Consider the following 13,484-nt stretch of genomic DNA (forward strand, 5'->3'; position numbering starts at 1 on the left):
ATCAAGAAAATCCAATCCTATTCCAAGAATGGTCCGAGGGCTAAAGGAAAGGAAGCAGATGACTCAGGCAGTACTCAGAGGCTGGGTAAGCCAACAGCCACTAGAAGGGATATAAGCTCCCTCTAGCCAGGATCTGAGAAGTGGTATTAAAGCTGTGCCCCCCCCCCTTCCATCTCCCCCACTAACTCTCAAGAATCTTCTCATCCATCTGTGCAGGCTCCCTGGGGGAAATTACACCTCAAGTCATAATTATGTGCCCACGTTAGCTCAGTGACACTGCAAGATTTGCAACTAATTCAAAAGACTGAAAGTTTGGGAGAAGGTGGTTTCTAACGGGAAGGAAGCAAAGAAATATCCAGAGCACAGGGACCTCCTCAGATGGAGCAGAAGAAAGGGAGGGTCAGGGAGGGCAGCCAGAAGGCAGAGGAGAGAGGGGCCCAGGGAACTGGACTCTTGTTGAGCTGGGCTCCCACTACATCCACTAGCTGGGAGGAAGAGGAGAAGCCACTAGGTCCTTCCTGGGTGGGAGATTAGACAGTTCCTGGAGACCATGGAGCTCCGCTCCGGTAGGTTTTCTCTGAACGGATCTCCTTCCTGCATGGAGACAGCTGCTGTCTTGTGCGAGGGCACATCTCCCAGCGTCACTGCAGAGTTGCTGCTTTCTTTTCTTTTTTACCCTGAGCAGAATTCTGGAATTTCTTTCCCTTCTTCCCCTTGGTAGATTTGAAGTTTACAGTTCTTTTCTTTACTAAATTTGTTCACTGGGCCAACCCTGGCACATGATACCTTCACTGATCTGGAAAGTAGTCTCTTGAAAGATATAATTAACCATCATCATCATTATTATTTCTAAATTGGAATACCTAAGCATAAAGAGAAAATACCAAATAAACATAAATAAGGGCAAATGCCTTCAAATGAGCTTCAGGTAGATATTTGGGCTTCCTTGGGCTTCCTGAGTTTCCTCTCTGGTTGTCCCATTCAACACTGAGCTTGTGCGCAGATCCGCCACAGCCACTCCCTTTGTCCAGTGCAAACCTTCATCTGTCACTACCCAGTTGGCCTGTCCACTTAGATGCCTCCAAATCACCTCAGACACAGCATGTGCGAGCTAAGGTATCAGTCGATCCCTGCCCTCATGCCAAAGCCAGGACCTCCCTGGTGCATAGCAGCTGCCCAGGAACTATTCATCGGCTGGAGCAGTAGAGGCTGCCCATTTAATAAACTCCACCAGATTTTGTGCTTTCTAATAACAAAAAGGAGGCTCTCCTTCACCTGCCTCCTGCTCATGGACTTGTATACTCTCCCCCTCCACTGGCTGCAGGCCTGAGCCCCGGACAAATGTGTGGGTGTGAGCAGAAGCCTCTAGCAGTCCTCGGGGGCATGTGTGCACGCGTACACACGTGCGCACTCACATCTCTGATCAGCTGAAGAGCACCACACGGCCTTAAAGCAAATACCTTCTAAGGCCAAATTAAACAAATTCAAATGTGAGACTCCTTTTTTTAGAAATAATAAAATCTGTTTTCTGTCCCTTTAGAGGTCAGTCCATTTTCAGCTCCCTGGCCTCGCTTGAGGCCTCCCATGTCCTCCAAGTAACTCGGGTGACCCTCACTTTGCAGGAAGACGTGCTTTCCCTACATCTCCCTCAACTTGTCCAGTTACATTTGTGTTTCCTCAGCTCTTTATCTGGGCGGAGGTGACCCACGAGGTGCCGACCCCTCTTCTAGCACGCGGCTCCTTGAACAGCTAGACGAGGAAGACCTACACTCACTGGTTGGGGCAGCATCTGGCGCTGACCTTGAAGAGTGATGTTCTGGTCCCCTGTCTGGGAATTCTGGGCATGAGGAGCTGTAGTCCACTTCCGCCAGACTCCAGGCACACCCCCAGGAAGGTTACTGTTGGTCCTTTAGCTGGAGTGGCCCTTTTTGTCATGAATGCTGGCTAGATTTTGAGCTGCAAATTGCTGGGGCCAAGAAGGAGGCAGGAGTGGCAGCCCTGGCCTTGTAAGGGCAGCATGGGTATCCTGTTCACCCCTGTAGAATTTACCATCCCAAGCCTTCTGGCCTCTCCCTCCAGAACCCTCCTTGAGGACAGGGACTGTGTCCTCTCCCCCAGTATCCTCAAGGCCCACCACAAAAAGCAGCTCTGAGCGGCAACCCTAAGTACCGTGGAACATGACAACCAGGGCCAACAAGGCAACGGAGGCATGAGGATTTGTAATCATGCCATTAGCTGGACCATCACTGGAGTGGACTGAATACAGATCCGTCTCCTTGGGACTCTCAACCAACAGTGAGTGCAGGCACTTTGCAGGGCTCTGGGGACCATGCTGGGAACATGAAGATGCAGTCGCTGTTCCCATGGAGCTCCTGTGGGGGAAACCATTTACTTAAGGAAATAAACAAGCAGAGTCCTTACAGGTTGTTGTCGTTGTTATGGAGGAAATGACTGAGGTGACTGAGATTCAGGGAAGGGTCAGGAGTAGGGGGTGGCAAGTGGCAGTGGGCTGCTTTAGGCAGGGTGACCACTGAGAGGCCTCCCTGAGGAAGAGAGGTTGAGGCATGGACCTTAATGACAAGGAGTCTGTTCTCCAGGGAGAGGGAACAGCCATGCGGCAAAGGTCTCAAGGCAGGAAAGTGCTATCAGAGATCCCTGACCCTGTGGCTCGAAAGACGGGGAGGTGGTGGCAAAAGGAGGACCAGCTCCAGAGCCCGAGCACGATTCTTGGGCCTCCGCTCTGACTGCCATGGAAGCTGCTGGGATGAGCGGAGGGGTTCTTCCAGAATATAACAGGAGAAGGGACTTAAGGGTAGAGGAGAAGGCCAGATTTCGCTGCCTTTGGTACCTTGACCTTGGTTTTAACAGTTTCTAATAATGTGTTTTAATAGTTCCATATGGTATCTGAAAGCAGTTATTCGGATCGCCTAACTGCCTGGGGCCATGATTTCCAAATTCCCCTGCCTGCTCCCTGATTTTCCCATCCTTTGACAAGTGAGTATTGAGGTGCTAGGAAGGATCAGGCACTGGGGCGGGGGGGGGGGGGGGGGCTTCCAGGCCCCGCCTTCACGGGTGTCCATTATGGAAGACAGACCCTCCTAGCGGGGCCTGTGCCAGGACATCGAAGCAGGAGACAGCCTCACACACTTGGGAAGCACCCAAGGCCCCCAGGCCCAGGTGTGGATTAAGAGGGGGTGTGATGAGGGAAAAGCTAGTGGAGACCCTAGAGCACCTCCCAGAGCACAGCAGGAAGCGTGTTCGCGGGGTGCCCCTGAAGAATGCGAGCAGAAGGAGAGCATCGTCTGATCTACGTTTTGTATGGAAAGGCCTGTTGGCAAAGGTTTGCTCTGGAGTGGAAAGGGAAATATTTGGTGTACAGCGGCCAGGACTACAAGTTCAGACTTCATGAGCTCCAGCTGCCTTCGCTTCCCAGGATCTCAGACGAGAAGGGTCCTTGGGGATTAGCTCATCCAGCCGTGTTTTCTCATATTTGAGGACAGCGAGCTCAGAGAAGAGACTTGCTTGAAGTCGTCACTGTCCTTGGGCCAGTCTGTGTACCGACCGAGCCCCAAAGAGCCATTTCTAAGTGCAGGTTGACGGACGGCGTGGAAAGGAATTGGGGGAAGGGAGTGTCTCAGTATAAATGTCATGTTGGTCAGAGGAGCCAGTCCCAGGTCAAGGCCTATTTCCCGTCAGTGGAGGTCAGGATATGTATCTGTGCGTGTATCAAGCATAAGAATTTGCTTTCACTACTGTGGATTTAAAAAAAAAAAAGTAATTAGATATAATCTCACAGTCAGATAAATTATTCTGCAGGGATTCCAAGTCTTAATGTCCAGGTATAGCCCCAGGCTGTTTCTTTTGGCTATGAAAGGGGTACCATTTCACACCTTGGGTTTTCCAGCTATCAGTGTGGTAGCTGGAGGGCTGCTGTGTTCAGACTGGGATCCTCAGTTTGGTCAAAATAGCACTGCGTGGCTTATCAGTTACATCTTCTAACTACCTTGACATGAGTCCAAAACAGCTGTCACCCCAACAGCAACAGCCGTGCTCTCCATCCCACAGGAGGTTAAGAGTGTAGATACAATCTTTTTTTTCCTCCTCCTCAAGCAACCTAGCTAAGTGGTTCAGAGCCTGGGTTGATGTCGCGCAAAGCAACTCTGCCACTCGCCACCTGTGTATCCAGGGCCAGGGGCATAGCCCCTCGGATCCTTCTTCCTCATCTTTACAACGGAGGCGGTTAGTCCTAAGGTGTCCCCAGGCTGTTGGTGAGATTCAATGAGATAATGCATTTAAAGACTTATACTGAGCCAGCCTACAAAAGCATGTGGGGAAAAAACCAAAATGGTAGTGAACTATTCTGTTCTAAATGATTGAGCTTTTCCTTTGAAAAGACTCTGAGATTTCCCTGCAGACTGGCCCAGAGTGAAACATTACCACTGACTCTCAGGTATATCAGCGTGGCAATGGAGAATTTTGAAATCTTGGCTCTGAAGCAAACGACGTCTCTCCATTTGACAGAGCGGCATGAGGACACCTTTCCTGAGCTTTGTGCCTGTGGTGGCCCTGGGGTGATGTGGCGTTCCCGCGAGTACGAAGGGGTAGCCGCCACAGAGGGAGTGAGGAGGAAGGACAGCAGCCGGTCACCGACATTTGCCCCACTGCCAAGGGGAGTGTGCTATATTGAAGGGGAAAAATTGTCTTCTCGGGAATGTATGGTTCAGTCTATGAAAGCAACATCTGCCCCAAGAGCCTGTGTTCCCATCTGATTAACCACAGTCATGTGCTAGCCTCCACTCTTTGTCCAAAAACAAGCAGAGTTTCTTCATAACCTCCCCCCCGAGGGCCTGCTCTCTGGTGATCCAAATACTTGGCATCCTGAGAAGTAATCTTTCTAATCTCTTATCTTCAAGTGAATGGAAGAATGTGCTGTCGTTTGCGTGGCATGGCGTTGGGGCCCGAGTTTGGGGGAATTAGCATGCCGGAGGGATATACCATTGAGCGTACCAGGGAAATGAGGGCATTAAAAATGGAGAGGCAGAGTGAAGAAGACAGGGACATATGGGTCTTTTCCTTTGGAGTGTGTTTTCCAGTCAAGCATAAAACCATTTTTTTTCCATTGTTTCTTATCTGCGAAGGTTCCCCGGGGTGCCAACCCTTTGCTAAATGCTAGTGGTTTCCAGAAGAATTTTCTGGCCCTTATTCTTGGCGAATCTACCAAATTGGGAAAATACAATTTCACAAGTTGGAGAGGATTTTTTTAAGCTAAGATAGCTGAGGGGCTGAGGAGCCCAGGACTCTGCCCAGCGTCTGCTGTTCACTGCGTGCCCTTGCTTTCTCCCGTGGGGCGCTCGTGTTCCCCTGGGTTCGAGATATCATTCCCCGGGCCCAGGGGAAAGGAGCCCGTGATTTTTCTCCCTGGGCTGGCCTAGACGTTGCAGTCTCGTTCTGTCTCTCAAGTATCCTTGGACGCTTTCGCCCCTGTGTGGTAGTTACATACGCTCTGTGGTCTTCATCCCATGGATTCTGTCTCTGTGGTTTATACACACTAGGAAGGGATAAGTATTTCTCCATTATTAAAGAGTTTTTAGGGGCCTACTGACCTGCCCCCACAGGGTACGTGCATTTTTAAGAAATGACTGTCAGAGATGCTTGGAGACTCTCAGAGACTATTAGTTACTCCTGGAGTAACTAGCATACGTCAGGCAGGCACTATGCTAGAACTGTCACATGGATTACTTCATTCAGTGATGGCAATATTATCTCCATTTTACAGATAAGGAAACTGAGTCCCAAACATATTTGGGGTTTTCTTGACTGTCTTTTGAGTTTCTGGAAGTGATCTGTATTCCCACCTCAAGGGAGCCTTTGTTATATCATTGTGCCCCTAAATCACACCTTCCCTGACTGTGACCTCTGGGCCTCTGTATTCCCCCTTCTCACCGTGAAGCCTGCCTTTTATAAGCACAAAGGAATTTGGGTCCCATCAGGAGCTAGAGATTTCCAGCTCGTGGATCTTACATTTGATCTGAAAGATGGTCTGTTGTGTGGAGTTAGCCCAGTACTGCCTCTTACCAGCCATGCAAGGGTGGGTGAGACGCTTACCTTTCCTGAGCCTTGATTTCCTGAGATGGTGAAAAAGGTGGGTTGATGGTACCAAACACCAGCAAGGCTGTTGTGTTCAGGCTTCCTGTCTGTCAGGATAAGATGGCAGAGGACACTCCAGACAGATGTACCCTTTCCTGGTAGCCTTGCTCTCAAACCCCTATTCAGCTTAATGACCCGGGCCAGACTGTCTTGGAGCCTTGATCACTATTTAAGACTCAGAGCAGTAGTTGCCCACCAGTGGTCTTTCAGGGGACGTTTAACAATGTCTAGAGCCATTTGGGGTTGTCACACTGGGGCAGTGGGGGGTGTTGATAATAGCATCTTATGTGTATAAGTCAGCATTGCTACTAAACGTCCCACAGTGCCCAGGACAGCCCCCCATGACAAGGAATTAGCTAGCTGCAAATGTCAGTCTGGCTCCAAGGTTGAGAAACCCGGGACTAGAGGGGCACTGCAGAGCCTGCTCCTTACCATCTTCCCCATAGCTCACTGGGACCTCTGGAAGCTGGGGAGAAGGGGAGTTTCCATGGAAGTTCTCCCAAGTTTTTACTTACCCAGTAAGGTAGCCTTCAGTCAGGTTCCAAGTGACAGGGGTTATGATAAAGACATTCTGCCTGGGAAAATGCCTTTGTCATAATCAGAGACCCCCCAAAATCTGAGACTACTAAATATGCTCACTATCATCATTGTTACTCAGCCTTGTTCTTAAGGTTCTAACATAATCAGGCAAAGTAAATAAGTTACAAATGCAAACCCTGAAAGGGAGAGAGTAAAAACGATCACCAGTTACAAATGATTTGGAAAATCAACTAAAAAACACCTTTGCAAAAATAAAGAACATGCATGTAGTGGCAGGGCATAAAACAGTAAGTAGAAATTAGTGACTAACATACACATGCAACCAGAGTAAGGATATGATGGAAAAGAAGATCCCCACTTACAACAGGAATTTAGAATATAAAATAACAACTTGGATTCCCCAGGAGTAGATTCAGCTGCGATGATCATATAAGCCCCAGACAACAGTGCTTTTTTTTTTTTTTTTAAGAATTTTTATTTATCTATTTGACAGACAGAGATCACAAGTAGGCAGAAAGGCAGGCAGAGAGAGGAAGGGAAGCAGGGTCCCCGCTGAGGAGAGAGCCTGACCCGGGGCTCGATTCCAGGACCCCAAGATCGAGCCGAAGGCAGCGGCCCAACCCACTGAGCCACCCAGGCGCCCCGACAACAGTGCTTTAAATAAGATACAAGTTTATTTCTTTTTCATAAGAGTGTTATCTGGAGATAAGAAGCCGGGTGACCATTTCTATGGCTTGGTCCTTTTCTTTATTGCTGAAGGTGACTACGAGGCCTCCAGGCATTATATCCTCATTCAGGCAATGAGTAGAAGGAAAGAGAAGATAAGCCTCTTTCTTTTAAGGCCTCATACAGTTGACTGGCTAGAACTTAGTTATGTAACCACACGCAGCTCTAAGGAAGGCTTTGAATTCCAGTTTAGCTACACCACTGTGTGCAGGGCTTAAAACACCAACAGCAGCAACGGTGTTCTCTTGCTAAGGAAGAAAATGAAAATGGGTATTGGACCGACCAGCAGGCTCCCATTAAATATAACAATAAATGCACAAGATCTATAGGAGAGAACCTTAAAAATGCTCCTAAAGGACACAGACAAGGCTTGAATGAATAGAAAGACAAACAATGTTATTGGATAGGAAGACTCAACATCATAAAAATTTCAATTCTTGCTGAGTTAATTTATAACTTTAGACATGTTCCCAATAAAAACATCACCAGGATTTTTTAAAAACAAGACAGATGATTGTAAAGTTCGTATGGAAAAGTAAACAAGCAAGAGTAGCCAGGAAATTTTGAAAAAGAAGAAGGGGACCAGCCCGACTGGATGTTAAAATGCATCATAAACCTACAGTAATTTCGAAAGTGTGTTATAGGTCAGCATCATTGAATCAGGAGTACAGAAGTAAGTCCAAATCCTTATGGGGAGCTGGGACCAGTATTTGAAAAAGGTGATGTTTCAGTCAAGGAAGAAAAGATGAACTATCCATCTTATGGGTTTGGAAACAAATCCTACTTGACACCTTTCATCAGGCTGAATGCCAAATACATCAATACGTTTATAAAATGAAAGCCATGGAAGTACGAGGGGAGACGTTGGGAGAATGCTTTTATAACTTTGAAATAGGTAAAGCCTTTCAAATTAAGGCATAAAATCCAAAAAACATACAATAAACCACCATAAGCAATGTCAAAAATTAAACTGGGACAAGAATTTGCAATTCTTATACCACTCAAAGTCTATTTCCTAATATAGAAAAATCTCCTTAAAAAGACGAGAAACAAATTCCATAAAGGAAAAATGGCAGTAGTACACACACACACACACACACACATCTGACTTGGGCTCAGGTCATGGTCTCAGGGTCCTGGGATGGAGCCCCTCATGGGGTCACCCACTCAGCAGGGAGTCTGCTTCTCCCCTGCCCTTTGCCACTCTGCCCACATGTGCTTTCTCAAATGAATAAAATCTTGAAAAAAAAATACATATATATACATATATATACTGAGATACTGCATTCCACTATCAAACTACCAGAAACTCAATCATGTACCATGTCAGGAAGGAGGCACTGTCGGTACTGCTGACAGAAGTGTAAATCCTTCAGCTCTGAGGAGGGCAGTTTGGCAACATCCCTCAAACTCCACGATCCTTTTCTAGCGTATTCAGACATTTCTTTTCTAGAAAATCTGTACAATTACCTTCATATGTTTATAAGCTTATTCACAGCAGCACTGCTCTTAATAGCACAAGATCAGAGGCAGGCTAAATGTCCTCTAGGAAATGTGACAGAGTGTTGTACAGCCATAATAAAGAATTAGGAGCCTCTTTATGTGCCAAGACAGATCTCCAATATGTATTAAGCAGAAGACATAAGGTGCAAAAGATCACATGTAGTCAGGTCCCAGTTCGTTAAAAGAGGGGACATAAATATATAGTCACACATGCTTGTTTATGCAGAAAGTATGACAAAAACAAGACACAAGGAATGAACAAAATGCAGTTGCTTATGGTGGGGGGGGAGTAGTATCTGGAGAACAAGTATAGGAGGAAGAATTTTTACTGTTTGTCCTTTTATACTCTGAGTTTTAGAACACATGAAGGTATTGTCTACTGAAAAGAATTGATTGAAGCTATTTAATAAGTAAAAGCTCATCGAATTGACTCCTATAGAGGGGAAAGGATTTTGCTGTATTTTTTCCACTATTAACAAAAATGACCCCATTCCTTAAAAAATGTCCCGGTCCTCAAAAGTACCCTGTCCTTGTATTTGAGGACTGATGGGGATTAATATCTAGGCAGAAGTCCCTCTTTGCAAAGCTATCAGTCCACAAGTTTGATGAGTACTTACTTCGTGCCTGGCTGCTGACTTGAGCACCAGGGGAACACCCATGAAGGAGAAAAGCCTACACAACCTGTCCAGCCGGCTGGGCGTCGACCCGGCAAGGCTGAGAAATGATTGTCCCTGACCTTCCCGGGGAAGATTTAGAGACCCCTCGTGAACAGGCAGCACTAAAACTCAGCAGGTGGGGGATCCTGCAGAAGGAACGGGAGGTCGAAAGTCGGAGGTCACCAGGCAGCAGTGCCGCTAAGGGGGAGGGAGAGAAAACCGAGAGGGGTCGCCCTCAGCCAGCTGGGCAGCAAGCAGAATTTCAGGGACTCCACCCTTAAGCAGCCCGCCCTTGACCCCCAAGCCCCTTGTAAGGAAGGGTGGATGTCCTCTCTCTTTTCCTCGGGCCACAGCAAGCGTGGCCCTGGGCGGCCTCGGCTCTCTCCTCCACTGAAACTCGGACTCAGGAACTCACCGAGACAGACAGGTTTGTTCCTGGCCATAAGGGTTATTTTTCTTTTTAATGAGACTGAAGACTCCAGGAGGAATCAAGTTTTAATCGTGGCATTTCTGGTCCCCGGGGGACTTTCCAACTGAACTCATCTTCCCTGTCACCAAGGAAAGGAACATAAGTCACTGTCTCTTTCACGGGGCTTGGTTTTGTGTGGGGAGGCCGAGCTTCAGAGAAACACAAGGGAAGTTTGAGGAGGTGAGTCGTGGCAGGATTTCTGGCATCCATGGCAGAACTGTGTGAAGACACGCTTTGGCCTGAGGCCTCCCTTCCCCACAGCAGAGGGGCAGCTGCCTGTGTGCTTCCTGCAGAACATCGTTGGCCCTCGTGGGCCCCCCGCCCTTCAGCGTGGGGCAGCTTCTTCCCTCGGAGCAGAGGGGACAGGCAGCAAGGGCATGGTGTGTGCCCAGGCCTAAGGAGGGGAAGGCAAAGAGCAGAAGATGGGGAGAATAAGACGTTTCGCCTTCTCCTGCCCTGAGTGGGAACCGTGAGCTGAACAAAATGCTGAGTGGAGCTTTTGGATGGGCAGAGCTGAGGCTGGCTTGGAATCTTACAAACCTACTCCATTCATACAAAGCAGAAATGCGCCTTTCGGACAGGACTTTGAAGAAGGGAGCTTTGAGAGGTCATGCATGGGCTCGTTTCTCAAATTGGGGTTGGTGGCTCATACTGGAAAAAGTCCACCAACACAAAGGCAGGAAACTGAAGGAGTGTAGTGCACAGAGGCGGGAACACCAGCCTTTGGAGCTAGAGGGGACCAAGTTCAAGTCCCAGTGAAGTCAACCTGCTCGTCACCTTTCAGAAGTCACTTAACCTTCTTCCGGCTTCCATTTACTTGCTGCTGCCACAATCAGAGCAAAGCACGCTCTTCTGAACCTTCACTGTTGTTCAGGTCATGAATGTGGTTTGTAGCCCACAGAGGTGCTTTCCACACGTTTGTTATTGCTGTTCCTAATACACATGTTGCCATGGCAATCATCGTGCGTGTGGGCCGGGCAGCCCTAGATTAGGGAGCATGAAGGGGTTGTAATTTAGCAGGGCACACAGGTTCACTTCTCAATGACACCCACATTTGCAGGTGGACAGACAGAACCCCCGGTTCCCTCTAACTCAGTCTCCTCGCGAAGGAAGTGGGTATAACTCTATAAAGGCCTGCTACTTCCACATACTTAATCTCAACCCTTCAAACAAGCAGGAATGGGTCATCCTAATTCAATGGTCGAGGTAACGGACCAGCAAGGGGACTTCACCAGGGCCATGCCCCCCTAGGGATTAAACCCAAGGCCTCCTGTGCCCAAGTCCATGTTCTTCTCCCTTCCCTCCCACCCCAGCCAGAGCTGAGCCTTCACCACACACCGTGGCCAGCGGGGGAGGCTGGGGACCCTGGTCCCAGGGGCTCAGCTTGGTTGGGCTCACTGTTCTTTCTGTAGTTCACAAGTATCTGCTTAGAACAGCATATTTTATGAGCTTTCTCTTTTCTCAAGAAGTCCCAGCTGTAAGCGGAAACAAGGCCTTGGGTGCAAAGCAGGGAGGCCCTGAAGTGCTTCCTGCCCCACCTTTGCACTCAGGCCTGGATTCCTGATGGTGGCTGGAGTTCAAGTCCAGACGCCAGCAGGCTTGTGAGAAAGTCCCCTCTTGCTCTAGGTGCAGGGTAATGGGCCTTCTTTGCAAGACCCTCCCACCCCACCACAGCCCAGCGTGGCCGCTGAGGGACGGCCGTGATGGGGGCCTCCCTCTGACAATCTAGGTCCTTCTATGAGACAGGTGTGGGGTTTGCAGATTTGGTTGGTAGAGGGGGTTCCTACCCAGAACTTCAAATTTTATACAAGATCTTACATGGAACCCCAAACTGTAAAGCAAGAGAGCTACTCTGGCTGAAACCAGGATCCCATCCCCCACCCTGCCTGCCCATCGTCCCCCATGGTGCTCACTCGCTGCACAGAACCTCCTGGGCTCTGTAGGGCCTGGTTGTCTCCACCAGCGTGTCCTCCCTCCGGTGCCCAGACCCTTCTGCCCTCTGCCTTCTTGCCCTGTGAAGATTGATCTTGCACACAGCCTGTGCTGACCATGCTCATACAGGCAGGTCTCTCCTTGTCCTCAGCATGAATTTCAAACTCCTCTTGCATTCTAGGCTTTGGGGTTGGTCAACATGCCTGTCTTTCCCCACCATCCACCAGGGTCCTTCACTGCCTTTGGCACCCACAGTGTGCGCTTTCCCTTCCCTCCCACCTTTTCCTGTCATGCTCTTTTTAAACCTAACCCTCTCTCCAAGCTTCTCTTGAGAATCACGTTGTCCTCATAACCCTCCCAGCGTTATGTCCTCATAACCCTCGCCCATGACACGAGAGCTCACAGAGTCAGCGCTCTGTAGGGTAGCATCTGATTCTGACGTGGTTTTAGCTGGGTCATGGATGTTAGCATGCATCACTCTTGTCCCTCCAGCTTTCCCTATGGTTCATTCAGGAAAAAAGGGGGATGACTTACTTCTTCCTCTCATATCAAACTCTAAATATATGGATTTCAGCACATAGTAGGGCTTCATCAAATAACTACTGATTTTATTAAACCACAGCAGTCTGAGACATTCCTGGTGTTACTGAAGCCCCCACCTTGGGGAGCACAGAGGCACCTCTGGGGGTTGGCCGGTGTGGGTGAGAGCCCTGGACTGAGGTGGGGGGCCAGCAGATCAAGCCTCCTCAAAGGCTTTCCTCCCTGAAGCAGATTTCCCTGAGATGTGCACATCTCTCCCACCTTAGAAAGACCCTATTGGAATGGCTGAGGCATTAATTCTGAGCCATCTCTCAGGGATTTGAAACTGGACAACATCCTTCTGGATGCAGAAGGTCACTGCAAGCTGGCTGACTTTGGGATGTGCAAGGAAGGGATTCTGAACGGCGTCACAACCACCACATTCTGCGGAACTCCTGACTACATCGCGCCTGAGGTAAGACGGTGCACAGAGGGCCACCTTCTTCTGCCAGGTCTGGGCCAGGGCTGTGACCTCATTGGCACTGAGGTCACCTAGCGGTGCTGGGGGAAAGTGCTAGAAAACCAGGAGAGATTCTAAGGGAGGAGAGAGAAGAAGAAGGGTAGAAGGCTTACCAATTTCTCCATAAGGAAATGGTAGTGATGGAGGAGATAAGGGGCCAACAGTGAGCAATGGGCCATTCCCCATGCCAGGGCAGAGCCTCGCTGGGCCTCACTCTTTCATCTCAGTCCAGAACTACCAACGAGCTAGGACCAAGAGAACTTTGTAGACTTGTACCATCGTCTTCACTTCTTAATAACCAGAATAAAGGAGCGCCATCAATAAAGGTGGCAATTAGCTTCATCAGCAGTAACGTACCTACAGTAAACCTCAGATTTATTTGCCATTTCTAGTGTAGGGGTTCTGCATGGCCGGTGCCCAGGGTCAAGCAGGAAGAGTAAAGCGTGCTTCATTGTAAATGTAGATCAGAGAA

At 48.8% G+C, this 13,484-nt stretch overlaps 1 protein-coding gene across 3 annotated transcripts in view; it reads left to right on the forward strand.

Annotated features, from left to right (window-relative positions):
* PRKCE (protein kinase C epsilon) overlaps positions 1 to 13,484 on the forward strand; it is a 477,259-nt gene that overhangs the window by 428,906 nt on the left and 34,869 nt on the right. For all 3 annotated transcript variants that reach the window (XM_059406230.1, XM_059406229.1, XM_059406231.1), the window contains one exon: positions 12,829 to 12,967. In XM_059406230.1, the coding sequence (XP_059262213.1) occupies positions 12,829 to 12,967 (139 nt within the window). The remainder of the gene's footprint in view (positions 1 to 12,828; positions 12,968 to 13,484) is intronic.

Source organism: Mustela nigripes, chromosome 7 (genome assembly GCF_022355385.1).
Source record: "Mustela nigripes isolate SB6536 chromosome 7, MUSNIG.SB6536, whole genome shotgun sequence".
NCBI lineage: Eukaryota > Metazoa > Chordata > Mammalia > Carnivora > Mustelidae > Mustela > Mustela nigripes.